The sequence below is a fragment of the Thamnophis elegans genome, chromosome 14 (assembly GCF_009769535.1).
Source record: "Thamnophis elegans isolate rThaEle1 chromosome 14, rThaEle1.pri, whole genome shotgun sequence".
NCBI classification, from domain to species: domain Eukaryota; kingdom Metazoa; phylum Chordata; class Lepidosauria; order Squamata; family Colubridae; genus Thamnophis; species Thamnophis elegans.
This window is the reverse complement of record NC_045554.1, coordinates 26,496,659-26,522,230: the sequence shown is the minus strand read 5'-3', so window position 1 is coordinate 26,522,230 and position 25,572 is coordinate 26,496,659. Positions and strand designations below refer to the sequence as shown.

General features: G+C 42.1%; 2 protein-coding genes across 2 annotated transcripts in view; one reads left to right on the top strand and one right to left on the bottom strand.

The window, feature by feature from the left end:
- Window positions 1–3,357, bottom strand: part of DRC7 (dynein regulatory complex subunit 7) — a 44,331-nt gene extending 40,974 nt beyond the window's left edge. The window contains exons 1-2 of the mRNA XM_032231090.1: window positions 3,244–3,357; window positions 1,277–1,446 (exon numbers count right to left, since the gene is read on the bottom strand). Coding sequence (XP_032086981.1) covers window positions 1,277–1,446; window positions 3,244–3,357 — 284 coding nt within the window. The remainder of the gene's footprint in view (window positions 1–1,276; window positions 1,447–3,243) is intronic.
- A 7,671-nt stretch (window positions 3,358–11,028) lies between these two features.
- LOC116517904 (uromodulin-like) lies at window positions 11,029–23,567 on the top strand. Its single transcript, XM_032231089.1, has 9 exons — window positions 11,029–11,046; window positions 11,549–11,615; window positions 13,599–13,766; window positions 14,960–15,165; window positions 16,487–16,644; window positions 18,282–18,527; window positions 19,932–20,091; window positions 22,257–22,392; window positions 23,476–23,567. Exons 1-9 carry the CDS (start codon window positions 11,029–11,031, stop codon window positions 23,565–23,567), a joined length of 1,251 nt encoding a protein of 416 aa, XP_032086980.1.
- Window positions 23,568–25,572: the final 2,005 nt, after the last annotated feature.

Sequence of the window (25,572 nt, the reverse complement as noted above, 5' to 3'; positions counted from 1 at the left end):
AATTTAGCACAATTCCCAGGCTGTCTCACTTGTGGGGGGAAAAGAAGATGTTACAGGGCCATGCGCCTGCCATAGTTGCATGGCTGCACATGAGCAAGACCGAAGAATACATGTGCAAGTTTTCATTCATAATTTTGAGAAGAATGGCATCGTTTTGCACGTCCAAAAAATTTGGAGCGATGCATCGTTTGTCTGTGCTGCTTCAAACTTGGTAAAATTGAAACTCAATATCTACTTTGATGCTGGCCTCAGGTGTGTTAGAATAAGGCAGGAAGTGTTATTTTAACACCAATGCAATTAAAACTGCCTGATGGATGGGTTGGAGATGAGAGGAAAGAAATCTAATGAATATAGCAATAGCAGTAGACTTATATACCGCTTCATAGGGCTTTCAGCCTTCTCTAAGCGGTTTACAGAGAGTCAGCATATTGCCCCCAACAACAATCCGGGTCCTCATTTTACCCACCTCGGAAGGATGGAAGGCTGAGTCAACCCTGAGCCGGTGAGATTTGAACCGCTGAACTGCTGATCTAGCAGTAGCCTGCAGTGCTGCATTTAACCACTGCGCCACCTCAGCTCTTACTTCTTCTTTAATGAAGATTTGGCAGGAAAAAAAAATGTCTCCAATAGTGTGTTTGTGCCATGAGGAGGTTCAGGTGACAAAGAATTAAACATATAAGTAAGCCAGATTCACTTAACAATTGTGTCATTAATGTAACAAGTGCAGTGATTCACTTAACAACTGTGGCAAGAAAGGTCGTAAAATGGTGCCGATTCACTTAACAAATGTTTCGCTTAACATCAGAAACGTTGGGCTCAGTTTATGGTTGAAAATCAAGGACTACCAGTACTTAATTAATTGAAGTTGTTTTAAAAAGGTGAGTGAGGCAGGAGGCAACTGCACCCATCTTTAATTTGAATAGTTATCCATGATTGTACAAGGTGGTTAACCAAGATCAACCATTTAGCATATTTTCAACATGTTAATAAATTTCTGTCTGGAATTTCCCACCACATGGATTTTCACCAATAAACTAATATGTTTCAATGTAGATTTTCACAAATTCTGTGTCGATTTTAACCATGGGTTAATAAATTTCAACATAGATTTCCCTAACGTGATAATCAATTTCAGTCTGCATTTTCACAATGGGCTCATCAATTTCACATTGTGAAATTCCAGGCCATTTACGAGACTCAAGTGCAAATTGACCCAGAAAGTGGGTCAATGCACTAAGTAACTTCGTGGCCCAAAAGTAAGTTAGGTATTGTTTACCATATAGCTTTAGGAATAATAACTTTGACCCGTGACAGCTGATTTTCCAGATCTTGGACTTCCTCAGTGAGCTTCGAAGAGCTTCGCAAGTCTTTCTCGCCTCCCGTTGGGGAAGATCCAGATTTTTCCTCTTGGCCCTGCATCTTGCTTCTCGCAACAGCACAGGCTCTCTGAAAAAACCTGGGTGACAAAGTCATAGAAAGCAAAATGAGACCTACCGGACAAAAGGTGTCTCCCATTCTCTGGATATATTCCTCAATATGTCATGGGTGGGGAACAAGGGCCCTATTATGACTTGTGGACTTCAACTCCCAGAATTCTTGAGACAGCCTGGTATTTGATGGTATGGCATCAATATTTGAGGGGCTGCCACAAAGAAGAGGGGGTAAAATTATTCTCCAAACCACCGGAGGGCAGGACAAGAAACAATGGTTGGAAACAGAGCAAAGAGAGAAGCCACCTGGAATTAAGGAGAAACTTCCTAACAGGGAGGACAATTAACCAGTGAACTTGTGGGTGCTCCATCACTGAAGGTTTTTAAGAAGAGATTGGACAATCACTTGTCTGAAATGGTATAGGATCTCCTGCTTGAGAAGGGGCTGGACTAGAAGTCCTCCAAGGTCCCTTCCTGCTCTATTCTATCCTATCCTATCCTATCGAATCCTATCCTATCCTTATTCTAATCTACTCTTATTGCTATTGTTATTGCTATTCTATTCTATTATTATTCTACTCTACTCTTATTGCTACTCTGTTCTGTTCTATTCTATTCTACTCTTATTGCTACTCTGTTCTGTTCTATTCTATTCTACTCTACTCTTACTGCTATTCTGTTCTGTTCTGTTCTGTTCTCTTCCGTTCTGTTCTATTCTACTCTACTCTAACTCTACTCTTATTGCTATTCTATTCTATTCTACTCTACTCTACTCTATTCTGTTCTATTCTATTCTGCAGAAAATAGATGTACTGGTAGTCCTCAATTTAAAACAGTTCATTTAGTGGCCGTTTAAACTTGCAACAGCACTGAAAAGAGTGACTTATGACCGCTTTTCACACTTACAACTGCTGAAGCATCCTCGTGGTCATGTGATCAAAATTTAGACACTTGGCAACTGACTCCAATTTATGACTGTTGCAATGTTCCAGGCTCAGGTGATCCTCTTTTGTGACCTTCTGACAAGCGAAGTCCATGGGGAAATCAGATTCAATTAACTGATTAATTGTTCTTATTATCAGGAAATTTCTCCTCAGTTCTAAGTTGCTTGTCTCCTTGATTTTTTATTATTATTTTATATTTATATATTTTATTATTTTATTTCTTTATAAATTATTTTATAAAGAAAGTGTTGCCTGGGCTTTCCCCTTTAACATCTTCTCCTGTACATAGTTCATTTTACATCATATTTCCATTTCCAATTTCAGCCTTGTTATTTCATTTCCATATCCTCCATCTTAAATTTAATTTCTTCTTAATACATAAACAGTATCATCATTGCCCCCAAAGTTAACCAGATTTATCATTTCATTTCCATCTATTTTACTGTAGATAAGCATATATCCTCAAAAGCAATTTTTATATAGTAAGCATTTCACTTAGTTAGTTATCCACAATTAATAATGTTAATATAATTCCCTCACATCATAATTAGTCACATACCATTAAGAATATTAACACATTTCACTTTTTTGACTAGTAAATCCTTTTCTTTCCCTTCCTCGTTTCCTAACCATTTTCTCTTGGTCTCTCAGGAATTTCACTTCTTTTATATTTTCTTCTTTCCAACAGTTCAAACTAGCTCCTTTTTTCCCCTTATTTTTGTAATTCCTTTATTTTTTCTTCCCACTTTTTTTTCCTCCCTTTTAATTTTATTGTTCTGGTAACTTTCCCCAGGTTTTCTTACAATCGTTCCCCACTATTTCCATCTTTGTTGTTTTAATTTTTCCTTTTTGGGGGACCCCTTGTCTACTTTTTGTGGGACACCATAAAACCCAGTGAAATCATCTAAGTGTTTTTCTTTTTCAATCTCTCTTTCTTCCATGATATCTTCTTGTTCATCGTTTGAAGTCTCTTCTACTGCCATTTCTACTGAATTGTTCTTATTCTGTACACTGAGACATAGGACACATCGCACCATAAACTAACTCCCGGACTGTTTTTTTTGGGGGGGGGCAATAAACAAGGCTAAAATGTGGCTAACTACAGGTGGTCCTTGACTTACAACAGTTCCCGATAAGCCAAAGGGGCGGGGGGCGAGGTGGTTAATTGTGTTATGTTAACTTTTATGTTATTCTCTTTCTAGAAAATGTTTTTTTTCTTCTGAGGAGAGGCCGCCTGTCAGGTCTGAAGGCATATTCCTTTTAGGATCTTGACCTGCCATACTTTCTATTATTTTACTATGCTATTTCATTAGTGGGGAATGGGGAAGGGGGGAATAGTAAGGAGTGTTGCTGTCAAAATAAAACATTCCTTTCTAGAAGCCCAAGGTCATCTTTTGTCTCCACACCTCTGCACCTGACCAGAACTAGATGGATGGAAATGCCAGTGTGGCAGAGGAAGACTGGACCATGGGATGGACTCGTGGGTGTGGGGGAAAAGGTTTTGAACTTTCAGCTGGGTGTAAAACCCAAGAAGTTTTCAGATTTGGGTTTCCACAGTTTGTATCAACATGTCTCTCTTATTAAATTGGAACTTTGATGAAAGTTATGCCTTGAACACTGATTCAATTCTGGATGATAATTGAAACGCTGACATAGTGACTGTTCAAAATTACTACCGCACTGAAAAAAGCAACTAATGATCATTTTTCACAATTACAGCATCCCCATGGTCATGTGATCAAAATTCACACGCTTGGCAACTGGTTCATAGTTATTGCAGTTCCCAGGGCCACATGATTGGCTCTTGCAACCTTTGGACAAGCAAAGTCCATGGGAAAGCCAGATTCACTTAGCAACTGTATGATTAACTTAAGGACTGCAGTGATTCACTTTACAACGGTGGCATGTAAGGTTGTAAAATGGGGCAAAATACACTCAACAACTGTCTCCCTTAGCAACAGAAATTTTATGCTCAGTTGTGGTGGTGGTAACTTGAGGACAACCTGTAATAAAGGTGGGTTCCTACTGGTTTGGACCGGTTTGGCCAAGTAGGTAGTAACTAGGCCGGACACACACGCACCCCGAACTGGTTCTATCGTCGGCACCCCTATCTTGATTTTCAATTCTGTGCATGTGCAGAACAATCTTCATTGCAAAAATTTACTTTTTTCCTCCCTTTTCAAATGTTGTGCGCATGGACAGACATTTTTGTGCATTGCTAATGTGCATGCACAAACTTTTTGTGCACCGAACTGGCAGTAATGCCGGCAGGAACCCACCCCTGACCTGTAACCCTGACCTGTCACCCTGGTTTAACATAACCCACTTGTTCACATGTTGTGCGAATGAACATGTTTGAAAAATTTAGCTCTATGGGATGAGAGTTGACTACCCAAAAGCTTCTGAGATGCATTCATGGAAGGAAATGCTCCACCGTTTGTCAACAACGGTTGTAGACAAGCCTTGAAGCTATATTTTTTTTTCCTAAGTACAAATCAGGATGAATAACTGTGCATATGTTTGCTTTATCTCTATCTCCAGGCATCCCCCGCCTTCCGCCCTGTCCTTCTTAAGCAAGGAATTCCAAGGAGGTTTGTAAACAGCAAAGCAGAAATATATAAAATAAGCACTGGCAACTATCCAACAGGTCAAGCTGTTCCCCCCAATCCTCCCTCCCTCCCTCCTGATTCTGTCCCTCTTCTTCTGAGAAGATAGAAAGAAAGAGACCAGCAGCCTTCAAACACATCCTTGATTTCACATTATTTGTGTAGAAAATATGGACCGTTTCTTCCGGAACATTATTTTAAGATTAGATATCAGTAATCACCACTGTGCTTACGTTCTTCCATTAAACCCTGCTAAGGAAATAATATGATGGGCTAAAGAGAGAGAAAGAGAGAGAGAGAGAAAATGAGGAGTTTTTTTTTTTTTTTTTTAAATCTCCTTTCAGAGATTTAAAACTTCTGAGATCGCAGGCATTCTCAGCTCGGTAATTAAAATTTCCACTTCCCATTTTTTCGGTTTGTTTGTTTTCTGTTCTTTTGGTTGAGAAATGAAGGTTTCTAGCAACTGAAATACAAAGCTTTCTTCCACTTTTCCAGTGTTTTTGGCTAACAAATAGAACAGACTTTCTAAGCTAAATGACACAGAGAGAAAAATACTATCAGGAGAAAACGATGGAAAGTGAGAGTTATCTTCAAAGCAAAAGAGAAGTCTGGGCTTAAAACACAGCAAGTAGCAAAAAAATCCCCTTAAAAATAAATTAGTGCAAAGAGAAGATTGCAATATTTCTAGCAGGGTCCCCCCCCCCCCCCAAGCTTCTAAACTTTGGAAAAGTTGAAAGTATGTCAATGCTTCCATGCCTGCGTCTAACAAAGCAATGATGGTTAAAAACATGTGAATTGCACTAGCAGTTTTGCCCTTCGCTCCTCCTTGCTTATTTGACCTTAAACGTGTTTGTTCCTTTTCTAAATTGACACTACGGATGGGCCACCCTTCCCTCCTACTGACCTCCAAGTCTCTGCTCTTTCCTGCAAGATCTGTTGATATCTGTCTCCATGGCAACCAGCTTCCGGAAGCAGAGGCCTCTGGGAGTCGTAGTTTGCTCCTTTGCCTCAGTTTAAAGTTACTCCAGCTGGGGAAACAAGAATATTAAGAAGCAAAAATAGGAACACAGAATGAAATTTCTGGAGGATTTCTATAAGAATGGCCCAGCACTTCCTCTTTCGATAGCGATCAATAAAACTCACTTGTTTGTTTTGTTTTAATTTCGGATTCTCTTCTCACCCTTTTTTTATCATCAATTAGAAAAATAATTGTTATGGCAAATAAACCTCAAAAATAAATCAATATAGGTGGTCCTCAGCTTACAACTGTGGCAAGAAATTATATTGCTAAGCAGCGTAGTTGTTAAGTGAATCCCACCTGATTCTACAACCTTTTTTTGCCACAGTCGTTAAGCAAAACACATGGTCGTTAAAACAAATTTCCCCCCACTGATTTTGCTTATCAGAAGCCCACTGGGTAGGCCGCAAATGGTCATCAGATTGCAGATAGTTCTTGACTTACAACCATTCATTTAGTGACTGTTTGTGGTTACAATGACGCTGAAGAAAAGGGACATCAGATCATTTTTTCATACTTATGACTGTTGCGGCACCTCCAGGGCCATGTGGTCAAAATTTGGGTGCTTGGCATCTGATTCATATTTATGACGGTTGCAGTGTCCAGGACGATCTGCATTGGCAGGCCATACTACTGCTCCAAAATAAAACACTTTGTGTAGCCACGAATAAAGGAAACACCAGCATGGACTCAAATGGATTTGTCAATGTACCTGTAATGCTTGACTTATGGCCACAACGGAGCCCTAAATTTCTGTTGCTAAGCAATACAGTTGTTAAGTAAGTTTGCCCTAGGAGTCCTGGTGTTGTAGTGGTTAGAATGCAGTATTGCAGGCTAACTTTGCATTCCCACCGCCAGGAGTTCGGTCCTGACCAGCTCAAGGTTGACTCAGCCTTCCATCCTTCCAAGGTCAGTAAAATGTGGACCCAGAATGTTGGGGCCAATATGCTGACTTTGTCTTAGAGAGGACTGCAAAGCTCTGTGAAGCAGTATGTCATTGCTATTGCCCTGTTTTATGCCCATTCCTGCTACAGTTGTTAAATGAATCACTGCAGTTAAATTAGTAACACGGTTGCTAAGTGTCAACTGTCCAGCTGGCGAATCCAGAAAAAGCTACTCCTGGGACATTATTTTACCAAGAGTATAAACTTTACCAAATAAACCACATTGGCACAGAAGAAGCAAAACCAGCTCTGGATTTCCCTGTGCAAAAGCAATCATAGTCAATTCCCTACAGGTAGCCCAGAGTCCATTACATCCACCAATCACTTCTGCTCATTTTGTTGTGGGAACCAGCTGATCACGCTGTGTCATCTGCTCTGGATGTCCTTGAGGGGGTGAGCAAGGTCTCATGGGAACTGACAACATTTGGATGCCATTCCCCCCATCTTGAATTCCAATCCCATCCACCCCAACCCCTCCCATTCTTTGTCAAGCTGTGAGCGAAACGGAATATAGGTGAAAGTTCGAGTCAGTCTTGACATGTCGACACCCCCCCCCCCAAGAAGAAGAGTAAACATCAAATAACAATAAACATACACACACACATTATTACTTAAAGCCCAACTCTTGCTGCATTATTGAGGGTGCACAATCCTATTGAGGCCGTTGAGGGTACCTATGGTGGGGAATCTGGCTTACCATTGACTTTGCTTGTCAGAAGATCACAAAATGTGATCATATGGCCCCATGATGGTGCAACCATCCAAAACTGCCAGTTGCCAAGCATATGAATTTCGACCACGTGACTATGGGGATGATGCCAACGGTCATCGGTGTGTGAAAAACGGTCATAGGCCACTTTTTCAGTGCCATTGTAACTTCGAACCATCACTAAACAAACATTTGTACGTTGAGGACTAAATGTACATAAATTCTCACTTTTGCTTCCCTTTGCGTCTACTTTCTAAATCTGTCATCCAGGCTAAACGCCAGTGATGGGACTTCCCATTGTATCATAAACATAACTTGCAGCAATCATCATTTTTTAACATTTTAACATTCTGTTTCTTTTCTCACCCGTGATCCTTCAGAGGGAGAAATGTTTAAAACTTGAATGTTAGCCATATAATTGCAACTTTCAATCACTCATGTCTCATCTAATTTTCTGGTACAGTAGAACCTCTGCTTGCAACCATAATTCGTTCCATAACTTTGATCGCGACCCAATTTGGTGGTGACCCGAACTTAACCAAAATTAATGCAGCAGCCACTCGCGGGTCACTGTTGTTTGCAAACATCAGGAAATTTGGCACTTACAAAAAAAACCGATTTGGTCGTGGTCAAAAGCATTCATGACCAGAAGTTCTACTGTATATCCTTCTTTCTTTCCTAACTCATCATAGATTTCAATATTCTGCAAAAAAACAAAAGTATAATTTTCATCTATGGGTATTTCTGTCCCTTTGATAGGGCTTGTATTAAATCTTGCCCTTATTCTCTTCAAGGGCCTAAAAAGGAACATCTGGAAGATTCTCTCTCAAAGCAGTTTTTAAAAATTAGAAGGAGATCAAAAGAGGGGAAGAACCAAGAATTTTCTACACCTCGGAAAGCCAAATACCCCCAAATACAACCCAGCTTCTAAGCAGTGGCTTATTGCCTTGGATTGCTGTTACTAGATAGTATCTTCGGAGGCGTTAGAAGGTCTCCAAGTGGCAAAGGGAATAGTCATCCCAAGACCTTGAAAGGAGGGGAATCAGCTGGCTTGGAGATAATATATATAAGGGCAGAGCCGAGAAAAGTCAGTGCTCGTGAGCTCTTATGGTGAGGAAGAGAGTAGGCAAGCAGCCCGTTTGTCCTTACTCTGAAGTCCAGCAAGGCTTACTCGCAAGTAAGTGAAACATTACATTGCATCTCTTCAAAGGAATGTCTTTGGGTTGTGCTAATGTCTAGACCATCTTTTCATTTTCCTGTTTTAGGTTTGCTTTTAGTTTTGGTATTAGAATAACCTGTTCTTCTTCAGAGAAATTGAAGAACTAAAGAAGCTGATGGAATCCCCCCTTTTTTTGCTTTTGAGAATTACACATTTCTTTCCTGGTGTGTGTTTGTGTGTAAATTCTTCAAGAGTTCCCTTTGCAGGGTTATTCTCTGAATTTCTTCGGAATCCCAGAGTGACTTGTTGAGGGAAGACATTGGAAGGATTCCTGAAAGAGAAACCACTTTTAAATCAACTTTTTAAAAACTTTGGTGTGATTGCCCTTCGCTAGAGTTCAAGGAACAGGACAGCTAAACAATCTCTGTAATTTGAGTTAGAGCAATTCTCAAAATTAGAGGCTTTGCTCCCCCATTCGCCATTTCAATTTGTAACCTTCAAAATGTTGAGGAGATTAATTGTTTTAAACAGGTGTCTGAAAGGCAGATTTTTAATCATATTTCACCCAGATGATGTAATATGGGAATATCCTTGCTTGTTTTTGAACCAGCAAGATGCATTTAAAGGCAAAATAGTTTTCTTAAGGCTTTAATCGCCTATCTTTGTTGAACCGGAAAATATTTTGAAGATGAAACAATTGGTTGAAAATACTTTTATCTACCACTAGATAGAATAATTCAAGCATTTCAAATTAAAATTGGGGAAGGATTTTTTTTTTTCAGGTTTAAGTAATTGTAGAAAAAATGTCTGATGCTTCTTCTGGATTTTATAATATCTCAATGGCTGTAATTAGAGCAATATATTTCATTATATTTTTTTAGGGTGTTGTTTGTTGCTTTTAATTGTGTATGCCTCTTTGCATCACATATTGAGTCAGTAGTTAAACAAGTTGAATTAATACCAAATAATTAGTAAACTAACTGCCGGCTTGAAAGTGTTTGTGGCATAGAAGGTATTTTAAGATGAGACATACTGAAATGGTCCGTTTGTCTTCTGTGCTATTTATTAATGTGACTTGCCCTAATGGGACTAGGAGTCACAAATAACCTAGTAAAACTAGCCAATGAATAAAACTTGTCAATCCATTGTGTTGTGTGAACCAGGAACATTGGATTAATTGAACAGCCTATGCAATGTCTATATCAGAGGTCTTCAAACTTGGCAACTTTAAAACTTGTGGACTTCAACTCTCTGAATTTTCCAGCCAGCAGAGAGTTCTGGGAGTTAAAGTCCACAAGTCTTAAAGTTGCCAAGTTTGGGGACCCCTGGTCTAAATGCAAGACAGGGGTCATTGTGTAACCCACAGTCCAGTCAATCTGTAAACATGTAAATAAAATTGATTGTGTTTCTAGGATGCCATAAAACACAAACTACCCTGTAATCTTAACCATTCTGCTTACACCCCCATCAATGTGATTAAGGTGATTGTTTGTAGTTCCCTGTGCTCTAAAAATACATAAAATTAATTTTGGAACCTGTAGTTAATTTCTCTACCCAAAATGTGTTGCACTTATAGTCACTTAAAGACAGAAGAAAATCCCCCCCCTCCCAATTCTCTTCACGGTGGCTGTGTTTGAATGGCACTCTGAACTACAAACCAGGTAACTATTACTGTGGTATGAATGTCAACAGTGAAGACTGCTTATGGTTCAGTGTGTCCCGAGCATGCAGGAAACTCTTGAGCTGAATAAGCCAAGGTTCTCTTAACCATGGATGGATGTGTTTTTGAAGGACAGCTGATGAATATCTTTTGAAGGAAGAGGGGGGGGGACTGTCATTCTTGGAAGTATGAATGAACTGAAGGGTCACCCTTAGTGAGGAAAGTTCTCAGTTGCACAAATATTCAAGAGGAAGGACCTCCAACCTCCACCATGCCCCCAGCAGAGTCCTCTGCTCAAAGGAGTCAAGAAAAGTTAAGATGGCAGCCATTCAAAGTCCACCCATTTTAAGTACATCATTTGCACGCAGCACCTTAAAAAAGAGGGAGGGGCTTAAGTCACATGACTATGACCACCATCTCAATTTTTTTAACCTCCCCCCATCTCTGGCTCGCTACCTGCAGTTCAAGGTGGATGCACTTTGGGCTTAGAGCAATCCATCTTTTGGGAAGCAAATTCAGCCTGTGGGAAGAAAACTATGAAGGTAAGGCAGGTGGAAGATGCAACAAGATATAAAGGTGAGTATAGAGATCACTGAAGGAGTCTTTGGCCTCTCGGTTCATTCTTAATTCCATCCCTTTTCAGTTGCAGATACTTCATCTGCATTTTTAAAAAAACATTAAATAAAACTAGAGCTCAAATAAATATATTTTAAAATATTTTCTGAGCATATCCACCCACATGGGTAAAATTGCAAATAAAAAAATGAATGTCTTTGATTATGAATCGGGGTTGCTTTGCTGCAGCTTTGCATCCAGTCTGGATTGGATTATGGGGCACCCTTAAAAGATTCAGATTGCAGAAATGGGGAGACTTTGCCTGAATCTAGAAGCTCAACTGGGTCGGACTTGATTAGATAGAAGAGCATCAAGAGAAGACTTAGGGAAGCTGGGGAAAAAAGAGTGCTGGAAGATTCTGATGGAAAAGTTTTCTATACTGTTACCAAAGCTTCACCGAAGAACCCGGGAATTTATTTGAAGGAGCCTTGACCTTGATAGCTCCCCCTCTTTCTTCTTTCAGGAGATGATGATGAAGTTCTGGCTTATATTTTCAATTCTCTTCTTCCCTGCGATTGAGAGCTCTGAATGTAAGTTTTTTGGTTTCCTGCTGGGAAAAAGCTGGCTAGAGGGCAGGGTGGGTGAACCTCCAGCTGCCTCTGGAGTCTAGCACCTTGGGTGTTTCTCCTTTAGGCTATTCCTGAGAAGAAGCAAGACCAGGAGTATTAGCTCTGTCTTTACTGTGGAGTTAGGTTAGCAGGATTTTGCAATTAACAGGATCTTTGCAGTCTGAGAAATTAGGGAGGGTCTAATGAGCGCCTTGCCCCACACACCACCCAGCTGTGGGCCATGCCGTGTCTTATCTGACCGTTCTCTTAGCATTGTCTCTTGGCTCCGTCTCCAAGGTTTTTCTCACCCAGAGATACATAACCTGGTTCTCCAGAAGGACACATGAAAAACAAATGGTCTCTCAGTTGTACATCTAAATCGTTACCTTTATTAACGTCATTGTTCATCAGAGATTAAATGCATGCAATTCACGCCGTCCGCCACTTAAGACCACAAGCAACTCCAAGATCTCTGTTGCTAGGTGACATATTTGCTAAGTGAGGTTTGCCCCATTTTACGACCTTCCTTGCCAGAGTTGCTAAGCGAATCAACTTTGTTAAGTTGTTAAGTCCCCTGGTTGTTAAGTGAATCCGGCTTTGCCATTGCTTGTCAGAAGGTTGCAAAGGGTGGTCCATCACCCCGGGACATGGCAGCCGTCGTAAACATGAATCAGTTGCCAAGCGTCTGAATTTTGATCATGTGACCATGGGGATGCTGCAATGGTCATAAGTGTGGGAAACGGTCATAAGTCCCTTTCTTCAGGGCTGTTGTAACTTTGAACAGTCGCTAAATGAACTGTTGCAACTTGAGGACTACCTGTAGTAGGAGATTCCACAGATCCTGCGAGCTCAGAATTAGATGTCTGTTTTCTGTTACAAATCTAACTTTGCCAAGGGCAACGTGACTTTAGCAACTAGGTGTCATAGTCCATCATCCAGGGATCTTTCTGGGATCCCTCTAGATCAGTGTTTCTCAACCTTGGCAACTTGAAGATGTCCGGACTTCAACTCCCAGAATTCCCCAGCCAGCATTCGCAAGCTTTGCTTGTTTGCATGGCCTGGTTTCTGGCATGTGGCGGCCCGCTGCTGGTCCATGGACTGGAGGTTGGGGCCAGTAGTGAAATTCAAACATTTTTACTACCGGTTCTGTAGTCATGGCTTGGTGGGCATGGCAAGAGAAGGATGCTGCAAAATCTCCATTCCCTCCCTACTTCTGGGGGAAGGATACTGCAAAATCCCCATTCCCTCTCCACTCTGAGGCCCACTGGTTCTCCGAACTACTCAAAATTTCCGCTACCGGTTCTCCAGAACCTGTCAGAACCTGCTGAATTTCACCCCTGGTTGGGTCCCCTCTATTTATAACATCCATCTACCTTGTGGCAAGTTTGCAATGGAGATAGTGTAAGGCTTGCAGACATGGGCTGCATAAGACGAAGGTCCACTAGATGTCAACAAAGCAACACAGAAAACAGTAACTCTGCTGCCATCTAGTGTTTGGAGCTGTGCAGCTGTTTCTGGTGCTTCCAAATGCTCAGGAATTATGCATACCTAGCACAAAGTTGGGGTGCACATGATGGGGAGCAGAGGTGGCATTCAGCAGGTTCTAACCAGTTCTGGAGAACTGGTAGTGGAAATTTTGAGTAGCAAATACCACCTCTGGCTGGCCACACCCCCATCTATTTTCTGCCTCCCGAGGCCTAGCTGATTGGGAGGAAATGGGGATTCTGCAGTGTCCTTCCCCTGCCACACCCACCAAGCCACGCCCAAAAAACCGGTAGTAAAAAATTTAAATCCCACCACTGATGGGGAAGATATTTTTATAAGACTTCCAAGAATTGCCCTAAAGTGAGACGGAGCCAGCAATAAGTAACAGGTGCAGAGAAACTGAGATTGTTGGGGCGGAAGGGCGAAAGTAGGGTTTTCTCTGTAGGTGACCAACCATCTGATGGATCCCTTCTGTTCTAGATCGCCTGACGGAGCTCCGTAAAGCCAGCGGAGAGGAAGTAGTGAGGCTTCGCAGGACTTTGGGACCCTGCCTCCCAAACCCCTGTTTTCACCAGGGAGTGTGTAGGGTGGTAGACAACAGGGCAAACTGCACTTGTAAGACCGGCTTTACGGGACGATTCTGTAAAGGTAAGACACATCTGCCCCAGGGGTGGGTTCCGACTGCTGCTACTGCCGGTTTGCCCAGGGATGCGCTTCATGCACCCGCATGCTTGGTGCACACTACACGCACAGGCACAGTACTAAAAAAAAACTTCTGTGCATGTGCAGAAGCAAAAGACAAGATGATGGCTCCTACAGCAGTGCTGAAAGAACCAGTTCAGGGGCGTGGCAGGCCAAGTTACTACCTATTTAGCCCAACTGGTCCATACCGGTAGGAACCCACCTCTGATCTGCTCCAGGGGTTGCAAAGACCTACAGATTTCCCATGTTCAGAAGGAATTTTCTTAACTTAGAAGCTTTTGGAGTTATTCTATTTTTTTTTATGTTTCCCAAGAAACACTTAATTGATCTTGAGGGGGCCAGATGAATGAAAAGGCCTGGAGACTAAAACATGTGAAGAACGGTTTCAGGAACTGGGTTTGGCTAGTCTAAAGAAAGCAAGAATTAGGGGTGATATGATAGTAGTATTGCAATATTTGAGGGCTGCCACAAAGAAGAGGGGGTCAAATTATTCTCCAAAGCACCCGAGGGCAGGACAAGAAACAATGGGTGGAAACTAATCAAGGAGAGAAGCAACCTGGGATTAAGGAGAAACATCTATTCCTAGCTTCACAGAAGGAGTAAACCATAGTTTACCCAGCATGCTATAAGCCTGGTAAGGCCACACCTGGAATACTGCAACCAATTTTACTACAAAAAAGATGTTGAGAATTTGGAAAAAGTGCAGAGAAGAGCAACTAAGATGATCAAAGGCCTGGAGACTAAAACACATGAAGAACGGTTGCAGGATTTGGGTTTGGCTAGTCTAGAGAAAAGAAGAATTAGGGGTGACATGATAGCAGTATTCCAGTATTTGAGGGGCTGCCACAAAGAAGAGGGGGTCAAGTTATTATCCAAAGCACCTGAGGGCAGGACAAGAAACAATGGGTGGAAACTACTCAAAGAGAGAAGCTAGAACTAAGGAGAAATATCCTAATAATGAGGGCAATTAACCAATGGAACAGTTTGCCTCCAGAAGTCATGGGTGCTCCATCACTGGAGGTTTTTAAGAAGAGACTAGACAGTCATTTTTCCAGAATGGTATGGGGGGTCTCCTGCTTGTTTAGAGGGTTGGTCTAGATGACCTCCAACTCTCCTTCCAACCCTGTTCTTCTTTTAAGACATGGAGGTGAAACTCCTGTGCGAGGAGGAGTACATGAAGATGCTGGTGAGGAAGGAAGTGTTTGAGACCCTGAGAGTCCCCCTGAGATCCGTCCACCTGAAGAATAGTTCCTGCGCTGTTTCTGAGCAAGAGGAGGATGGAGAAAGCTTCTTCGGAGCCAAGTTGACAGGAGAAAACCACACAACCTGCGGGTCAGAGATCAAGGTAAGGGGGAGGTATACAGGCACAGTAGGGAGTCCTCGACTTACATCCACAATTGAGCCCAAAATTGTCCTTGCTAAGTGAGACAATGGCTGAGAGGGTTTTGCCCCATTATACGACCTTTCTTGCCACGGTGGTAAAGTGAATCACTGAAGTTAAGTTAATAACACAGTTATTAAGTAAATGTGGATTACTCGTTGACTTTGCTCATCAAAAGGTTGCAAAAAGTGATCACGTGACCCTGGGATACTGCCACCCTCATAAATACATGCCAGTTGCCAACTTTCTGTATTTTGATCATGTGTCCATGGGGAATGTTGCAATAATCATGAGTTGCTTCATTCAGTGGCGTTGTAACTTTGAACAGTCACTAAATGAATGGTTGTAGGTCAAGGACTACCTATAGGTCTTGTCTTACAACCACAACTGCTGTAATGAAATGAGTTGTTAGGTGACCAGGTTCAATATTATGTCCTCTTTTTTTGTCATTACGCAAATCTATCTTCTCCAATTGACTTTGTTTGTTGGAAGCCAGCTGGGAAGGTAATAAACAGTGATCATGTGACCCTTTGTTGCGGCCTGTCAGCCACCAGCCCCTCCAGCAGCTGAATCAGAGGAAGAGGAGGAGGAGGAGGAGGAGGAGGAGGAGGAGGAGGAGGAGGAGGAGGCAGCGTGGGAATCAGGGTCAGCATCAAGGCAGCCTGAGAGCTCCGAGGGGGAAGAGGGAATGGAGCTGTAAGAAATAGAGACAGAGGTGGAGCCTGGGTTGTCCATCAGCCCTCAGATGGAGAGTCAACAGCTCCCAGGTCTGATGGTGGCTGATGAGGAAGAAGAGGATCCAGTACTTGATGCATAGATGAGCAGGAGGCAGAGGAGAGGAGAACAGTGGAAATCTATGGGCCGGTCCTTGGGACAGAAGAGCCACTGCTCCTAGCGAAGCCACACCTTAGCTTAGGGATAAAAGGCGTATATATGTGGCAGACAACTATTCATCTCCCAGCCGGACAGACTTGTTAGCCTGCGGTGAGAGGGAAACTTTTTGCCGGGGCTCCTAATAAATCACTGAAGCAATGAATCACTGCTTCAACCACAGAGGGTTGTCGTGTTTGCGAAGCTGGGTCAGAATACTCCTGAATGCTGCAATTGTTGTATATAACTACTCCCAAATTGTGATCGTGGGAAGGTTGCAATGATCATAAGCGTAAGGACTAATCATATGAGCTCATCCAATTTAGAAATGGCCACTTCTGGTGTATGGATTACTAAAGTCTTCGCCCACAATTCTGATCTTGGCCCTTAATCTAGTTTCTGGTCCTTTTTGCAGGTCAATGGTTCTCACGTGTCTTACGACAATGTGATCAAGTCAGACCGGGAGGATAACGGTGTGATCACCAGGAGCAATGTGATTCTCATACATTTCTCCTGCATCTATGCCTACAAGCGTGTCATCAGCTTGCAATACTCACTCCAGGCTACGGACACGTATGTTGTAGCTTGGGTTACTCTAAGCATTCCCTTTAACTACCTCTCTGTTGTCTTAGGTTAGGATGGCTATGCTAGTTTTAGGCCATTCTGTAGGCTGGCAAGCTGCATTTCAACAGACGAAGCAGCGAGCTTTGGCACCCATCCTATGTTATATGGAGATAACCATGGTCAAAAGAGATGCTGGGTTTGGCCATGGCCGACAACCTGATGATAGATGCCATGTTAGATCAAATCTCCAACAGGTTCAGCTAGAAAGGACCCCTTCCTAAAACTCCAAGATACTGAACAGTATGGCTTGGCATAGAATAATTGACAATAGGTTTATTAGTATTTCAAAAGCAATAGATTCCATATCTCCAAGGGCTAGAAGCAGGAGTGGGCTTCTACGAGTTCACCCAGGGTGGGGAGAACCTGTAGCTAAAGTCATGTCCAGTCCGGAGAACCTCCAAATCCCATCCCTGGCTGGGCCCACCCAGGTCCTTCATTTAGGACAAGGCTATCACCCAGTTTAGCAAAGGGGGGAAGTCCTGATACATCAAATGATGACAACGTGACAATGTGAGTTTGACACCCTGATGTAGGACCTGATCAGGTGTAGGCTGGGAAGTGAGTAGCTGGTGAAGCGGTAGGATAAAAATGAGAATTACGCAGCACGATTATTATTATTCATTTGATTGATTGATTGAGTGAGTGAGTGAGTGCTCTCAAGGCCATAACTATGCTTTGTTTTTGTGTGCAATGTACATATTTTATTTACACCCTGTCCCAGATACCTTTTAGAATAAAATAAAGGTGTTTCCCTTTTACCAGGTATATACAATAGTTTGATGTTAAGTGCATCTCATCAATTTATTTTATTGTGTTTTCAGTCTTCCTGCTGTTGATTATTAGTTGCATGTTAATTGCTTTACTTCTTTGGATAGGCATTTAGAAACAATTGAAGTTTGGAGGAATTCAGAGGAAGTAGAATAGAAAAAAATAAGGGATAGTTGTAAGAAGTTGAAGAACGAAATCTTTCTCTTGAATTCCAGCAGCATATTTCTGCTGGCATGAAATTGACCAATCTGTCATCGAAACAGAAGTCAAAAATAGAAGTCAAAAACTGAATAGGTACCATCGACTTCACATGGATAATTTAGGAGAACAATAGCTTAGCCCAAGAGGTCTCCATATTTGGCAACTTTAAGACTTGTGGACTTCAACTCCCAGGATTCCTCACCAGCATGGCTTAGAAACTCATTCCCTCCTCATATAGACCAGGGGTCAACAACCGGCAGCTCTGCTCTTTCATCCTTTTGCTGTGGCTCCGTCACTCACAATGTGCCTCACAACTGCCAATGTCCGACATCCACTGGCCCATGATTTACTGAGGTTTTCAACACCCAGTAGGCCAACCATGGATAAATCCAAGGAAAGAGAAGTTTCAGAAGAAAACAGAATGTTTAATTCAACTACATATGCTAGTATTATAGCCGCTCAGGAAATAGTCAAGCACGGGAAGGTTTTTGTGGCTTCCGGTGTTTTTTCTGTGGGAAACAGGTTCAAATGGCTCTTTGAGTGTTTAAGGTTGCCGACCCCTGACATAGACAGGCAGACAGACAGATTGATTGATGGGAGACATCTCTATTTCCTAGGTTTGTGCAATTTTCAGTCAAAGAAGGGGACTTCACCGTAACCATGGGCCTCTACGAGAGTGCCAGCTTCAAGAAGCCCCACATCCAGCAGCCGCTGTCGCTTCTCATGTCGGACACCCTCTACGTCCTCCTGCAGATAGAAGGGCAAGACCAGGTGAAGTACTTCTTCCTAAGTGTGGAGGACTGCTGGGGCACCCCAACAAATGACCCCGATGACAGCACAAAGCATTACCTCATCATGAAGGGGTAAGCGGCGAGGCTGGGTTTCTCTCTAGGAAGAGCCAGAGTGATGGGAAGTGGGGACAATTATTTGGGGTCATTTTGAAACCAGAGATCTCTTTGGATGGATGGATGGATGGATGGATAGATAGATAGATGGCTATACAAGTAGTCCTTGAGTTACAACCATTCATTTGGTAACCATTAAAACTTACAATGGCACAAAAAAAAGTGACTTATGACTGGTTTTCGCACTTAAGATTGTTGCAGCATCTGTGATCTGTCAAATGATTAGAATTTGGATGCCTGGCAAGTATTTATTTATGAAATTTATGAGTGGCCAACAGTATTAAGTATCTGGGGGATACAGATAACTTAACCCTCTGGATTGGTCTCGCCACATGTCATCTTTAGTGAAGTGTGCAAATCAGCACCTGCATTTCCTGCATTGGGTCAGAAGAGCACATCTTTCTCCTTTTGTCCTGCCCCTTTTTCAGAGGCACGATTGAGAACATTTTAACGAAATGCATCATTGTTTGGTTTGATGGTGGCAGCACCTCAGATAGAAAGTCCCTACAGAGAGCGGTGAGGACAACCAAGAAGCTTCCCATTACTCGAGGCTTATATGTGCTATGTGCTTAGAGCTCAAGGCATTGTTAGAGACCCCACACACCCACTTTATGGTCTGTTTCTGTTGCTCCCCTCTGGGGGAAGATTTTGAAGTATTTCTAGCAGGACTACCAGACTCTGTAGCAGATTTGTTCCCTAGGCCATCCATCCATCTGGTAAACTTGCAAGATTCGGTTTTCTCACCATGTACATGTATACATTAGACTGGGTTGTTTCTCTGTGTTATATATGGGTATATGCATAATTTTGTATTCATTTATTTTTATTCATTTATTTTTATTCATTTATTTATCCATTGATTTATCCATTGATTTATTCATTCATTTATCCATTTATTCATTTATCCATTTATTTATCCATTTATTTATCCATTTATTTATCCATTTATTTATTCATTGATTGATTCATTGATTTATCCATTGATTTATCCATTGGTTTATCCATTGATTTATCCATTGATTTATCCATTGATATATCCATTTACTTATTGATTCATTGATTTTTCCATTGATTTATTCATTTTTATTCATTTTTATTCATTCATTTATCCATTTATTTATTCATTCATCTATCCATTTATTGATCCATTTATTTATTTATTCATGTCATATTTATGTAGTGTATATTGGAGGGGTGACCCTTTGAGAGCTGCATGCAATGAAATTTCATTCTAATGTATGCCAATTAGTTTACATTCAAAGTGGCAATAAAGTGATTCTAAGTCTAAGTTAATCTGGGAGTTATTCTATGCTTTGAGTGCTGGTGGGAAGGGCAGCTTAAGGAAGCCTTGATCTCTTCCAGGTGTCCACACGACAAGACGCTGGAGTTCATCAATGTCATCGGAACCAGCACGGTGGCAAAATTTAGCTTTCAGATGTTCCAGTTCAAGAACCTGTCCGAAGTTTTCCTGCACTGCCAAGTCCGTCTCTGCATTCCAGCTAACCAGGAGCCCTGCGTCAAGGTGAACCTGCATCTCTTGCGCATGGCTACGCCACGCTGGGCACTTCTTTGTATCTTATTGGGGGTTGAACGGCTCATTTATGTGCATTCCCGGAGACTCCGGAGAAAGGATTGGAATCCCTGGGAAGAAGGCAGAGCTTTCGGGAATCCTTGAATCAAAACCATAATGAAGCCAGGAATTATGGTCATCCATCGTGCCGATCATTAATAGCGATAACAATAGCACTTAGACTTATATACCACTTTGCAGGCCTCTCTAAGCGGTTCACAGAGTCAGCCTATTTGCCCCCAACAATCTGGGTCCTTGCTTTACCCACCTTGGAAGGACAGAAGGCTGAGTCGACCTTGAGCCGGTCAGGATCGAACGGCTGGCTGTGGGCAGAGTTAGCCTGCAATACTGCATTATAACAGGAAGGAAGGAAGGAAGGGAGGGAGGGAGGGAGGGAGGGAGGGAGGGAAGGGAGGGAGGGAGGGAGGGAGGAAGGTATCAATGGCACTTAGACTTATATATCATTTTACAGTGGTTTCCAGCCCTCTCTAAGCAGTTTACAAAGTCACCCTATTTGCCCCCAACAATCTGGGCCCCCTTTTACCCACCTCGGAAGGATGGAAGGCTGAGTCAACCTTGAGCCAGTCAGAATCGAACTGCTGGCTGTGGACAGAGCTAGCCTGCAATACTGCATTCTAACAGGAAAGAAGGAAGGAAGGAAGGAAGGTATCAATAGCACTTAGACTTATATACCATTTTACAGTGGTTTCCAGCCCTCTCTATGCCGTTTACAGAGTCAGCCTATTTGCCCCCAACAATCTGGGCCCTCCTTTTACCCACCTTGGAAGGCTGGAAGGCTGAGTCAACATTGAGCTGGTCAGGATTGAACTGCTGGCTGTGGGCACAGTTAGCCTACAATACTGCATTCTAACCACTGGGAGGGAGGGAAGGAAGGAAGGAAGGAAGGAAAGAAAGAAAGAAAAAGAAAGAAAGAAAGAAAGAAAGAAAGAAAGAAGGAAGAAAGGAAGGAAGTTAGGAAGGAAGGAAGGAAGGTAGATAGATAGATGATAGGTAGGTAGGTAGGTAGGTAGGTAGGTAGGTAGGTAGGTAGGTAGGTAGGTAGGTAGGTAGGTAGGTAGATATCAATAGCACCTAGACTTATATACTGCTTCACAGTGAAAGGCTGAGTCAACCTTGAGCCTGGTGAGTTTTGAACTGCCGAACTGTAGCAGGCAGTCAACTGAAGTAGAAGACACAACCACCTACTGGCATTCATTTGCAGTTCCAATAAATCTCCAATAACATTACACCTTTATGACATGTTCTAAAATTAATTCGGTTAAGTAAGATATCTAAGCATTTCTCCCCCCCCCCCGTAACACACCTGTATGTATCATTAAATATTGTCCATTAACATTTCATTGTTATTATTGTAGTTAACTAAAGGTTATTTACTGATTATCACACCTCTCCTCTCCATGCCCACACAATATTATAACTTTATAACTGTCTTTAAATATAACCGTCATGTAATCATCTTTTGTGTCCTCCTGAACTAGCAAAGTCAGTGGGGATTCACTCAACAACCATGTTGCTAACTTAACATCTGCAACGATTAAAAACTGTGGCAAGGTTGGTTGTAAAAGGTGGCAAATTCACTTAACAACTGTCTGGCTTAGCAACAGAAGTGTTGGCCTCATAAGTAGAGGACTACCTGTCATTTCTGCAGATGATTTGGGTTACAGGGGCAGAAAAAAAAACCTCACGACAGTGCCAGTTTTATTTGGAGCCAGTGTTTTATAAGCCTGCCAGGTGGCTCAGTGACTAAGACATTGAGCTTGTCGATCAGAAAGATCGGCAGTTCGGCGGTTCGAATCCCTAGTATAGGTCTCCTGCATGAATTAGATGACCTCCAAGGTCCCTTCCAACTATGTTACTGTTAACTGTTTATTCCAGTCTAATTTGTTCCAATTGAGAAAGGCTATTTTTAGTACACGGATTACAGTACCTATATCTCCTTGCTGGTTGGGGACGATGGGATTTCTTTGCCTGCCCGTTGGCTAGTGGCCTACATGTTGGGTTTGCAAAGCAAGCTTCATGATTGACCATTAGCTCCACCATTTGTAGGGGCTTCTGTTGAGCGCCAACTTACTTCTTCTTTTTTCGTTGGGTGACAGCAATGTCCCATCAAGCAGAGGAACAAGAGGCAGCTGGAGGATGAGTACATGAAGGTGGTCTCCTACGGACCTATTGTGTTCGCAGCCCCCTCACACTTGGAAACCCGGAACGCCAATGACCAGCCATCTTTCTGGGGTATGGCACCCTCTTCGGTTTGATGCCCCTGGGATTCCACTTGAAGTTTTCAACACCCAATGCCCTGGGATGGCTGTTCTTTTGCAGCCCGTTGGGGTTGGAGAGAAGGTGGGGGGGGGGACTTAAGGAGTAGCATATCAGCTGCCTTCCTCTCTGAAAGGACTTAAGATCCAGTTTTTATTTTTAATGGCCCCTGAATTCTCCCACCCAAAACATAAACTGAAAAATTATCAGCATCCCCACCCATATCTCCAGTGGATCTGAAAAACCAATTTTAAAAAAAGAGCATAGGATTGCTTTCATAAATTATCTGGGCCATTCTTTGGAAGCAACATTTTCAGTTTCTAAACAGACTGATGTAATGTGTCCTCCCTCCTGTCTTCCTCCTTCTCTCTGTGTCTTTATGTCTCTCTGTCTTTGTCTCTCTCCCCCTCCCTCCCTCACATCCGTCCATCCATCCATCTATCTTATATCTTCTCTCTGTCTATCTTGTATCTGTGTCTATCTACTATCTGTCTGTCTGTCTCTCTGTCTGTCTAATCTATCTATTCATCTACCTTCTGTCTGTCTGTCTATCTATCCATCCATCCATCCACTCGTCGTCAATCCATCATCTATCATCTATATCTCGCTCTATCCCTATATCTATCTATCCAACCATCATCCATCCATCATCTATCTATTCTATCTATCATCTATCTATCTATCTATCTATCTATCTATCTATCTATCTATCTATCTATCTATCTATCTATCTATCTATCTATCTATCTATCTATCTATCTATCTTCTGTCTGTATCTATCTATCTTCTTTCTATCTATCTTCTATCTGTCTGTCTGTTCGTCTATCCATCCATCCATTATCTATCTATCTATCTATCTATCTATCTATCTTCTGTCTATCATCTATCTATCCATCCTCCATACATCCATCATATCTCTCTCCCCTCCATTATTTCTTTTCCTTTCCCTTCCTTTCTTCTCCCTTCTTTCCCTCTCTCCTCCTCTCTGTCTTTCTTTCTCTCATTCTCTGCCTCTCTCCCCATCTCTCCTCTTCTCTACTGCCTCCCTTCTCATTCCAGGTTCGCAGGTGTGGGTCCCAGGTGTGATGGCCGTGGTAGCCTTCATTGCAATCGTCATCTTCATAGCTATTGTGAAAATCATGAAGAAGTGAGCAGCTTCTGCAAGAGCAGACTTCCAAATAAATCTATCATTGCAGTTCATGCCAGGGCCAGTTTGCCATTTTCTCTCCTAAAAGAGAGTTTCCAACAACTGCTGGGCTGAAAAGTGTGGAGCGTTTTCCTACTAGTTCTCCTTCAATTGCATGAAATTGGTTTCTGAGCTTCCTTTAAGGCAGGGGCCTCCAACCGTGGCAACTTTAAGACTTATGGACTTCAACTCCCAGAGCTGAAGTCCACTTCTGGCAGTTGAAGTCCACATGTCTTAACGTTGGCAAGGTCGGAGAACTCTGCTTTAAGGGATAGGGGAATTTTGGAGAACTCCTCTCAGGTCAAAGTTCATGATCTTGCCCTCAGTGAATGAGCACATCCCTCAGAGCGCAAGCATCTTGTCATCTCACTGATGATCTACAGGTTCTCTGGTTTCCAATAGATCCTCCTGAGAGATCTCTTCCCCAGTGGCTTTTCCAGACTGGAAAGTAGGATCAGCCAGGGATGCTGCAGGCCAGTGAGAGGACATGGATGAAAAAAATAGCAGCCTCAGCCGTCTCCCTCTTTTTCCTTTCTGTTAAAAGCAAGTTCCAGTGCATCACAGAGAAATCTGAAACAAATTCTCAAATGTTCTGAGAACAGAGAAAAACGGAAGGGGAGAAAAACTGAAGAAATTCAAAATGTGATTAAAACAAAATTCAGCATAGTGTTATCTCTGATGCACAAGCTGGCTTTCGGGAACCACTAAAGCCACAATATGACGATAAATATCGGCGTCTTCTGGCTTCTGCTCTTGCCAGCCTATTTTTTTTCTTTCTTATTTTCTTTTTCTTTTTTTTTCTTTTCTCTCTTTTTTTTAAACCCATGTTTTGGGTTTTAAAAAAGGGTTAAATGAAAGAGATGTTTTGCAGGAAGCACAAAGTTCATGACATTATCTTGGTTTAAGAAGAATGCCTCTCGGCCACCTGCTAGACCTCAAAGCTGTTGAAATGTGCTTGGTGGTTCAAGCAAAAATAGAATAGAAAACAGCTAGAGGAAGCTATGGGGAGAAAGCCAGGGAGAAACCAGACCCACTTATTTTCTGAAAAAGAGCATGTTAACCCTGGTTCTCCTTTCCGTGGCCAATCCTTGGTCCAAGGCTCATGGTCACACTCTCAAAATGTGGCAGCTGCCCACCCCCAAGATATGTTATCCTGTTGAAGCTTTTATCCCTCCAAGTTTGCAAAAAGGAATCAACTGAAGCTTCATTCAGCTGTTGGAATCTGACCTTGGAGTCCAGTTTCTACCCACAATGTGCAATGTGCAAAATTTGAAATAGTTGCCTGTAAAAAAATATATGAAACATTTAACCTTGTTAGTGTGCTGACATACACCACAAGAATTCTAATTTAACTTTATGAAAATGGGCCCTCTCTTGCCCTAACACAGTGTTTCTCAACTTTGGCAACTTTAAGATGTGTGGATTTCAATCCCCAGAATTCCCCAACCAGCATGCATGCTGGGGAATTCTTGAGTGTTGAAGTCCACCCGTCTTAAAGTTGAATTCTGGGAGTTGAAGTCCACATAAAATATCCTGAAGTGGCCAAGATTGTGAAACACTGCTCCAGCATATCTTTTTGCTAGGATTCCTATTAATGATGTTGGATCTTTTTTGTTGTTGTTGTTAGCTGCTGTGGTTGGTGTGTACTAGCAGTGTTCAAAGATTTAAATAAATAAATAAATACAATTTGGATCAACTCACCATTTCTCATTTACTTCAATTCAGTTGCTTAATCACAACCTATTCGTCTATATTTCCTTGGCTTACCTTCCTTTTCTCTATTGCCTCCTCTCTTCTCTGTTGAATCATAAAATTATAGGTTTGGAAGGAACCTTAAAAGTTGGGTTAGGGTTAGAGTTTTAGTCCCACCTCCAGTGTAAGGCAGGTGATCTTATACCAGACAAATGGCTGTCCCATTTCTTCTTGAAAACCTCCGGTGATGGATCACCCAAACTTCTGGACCACAGCAA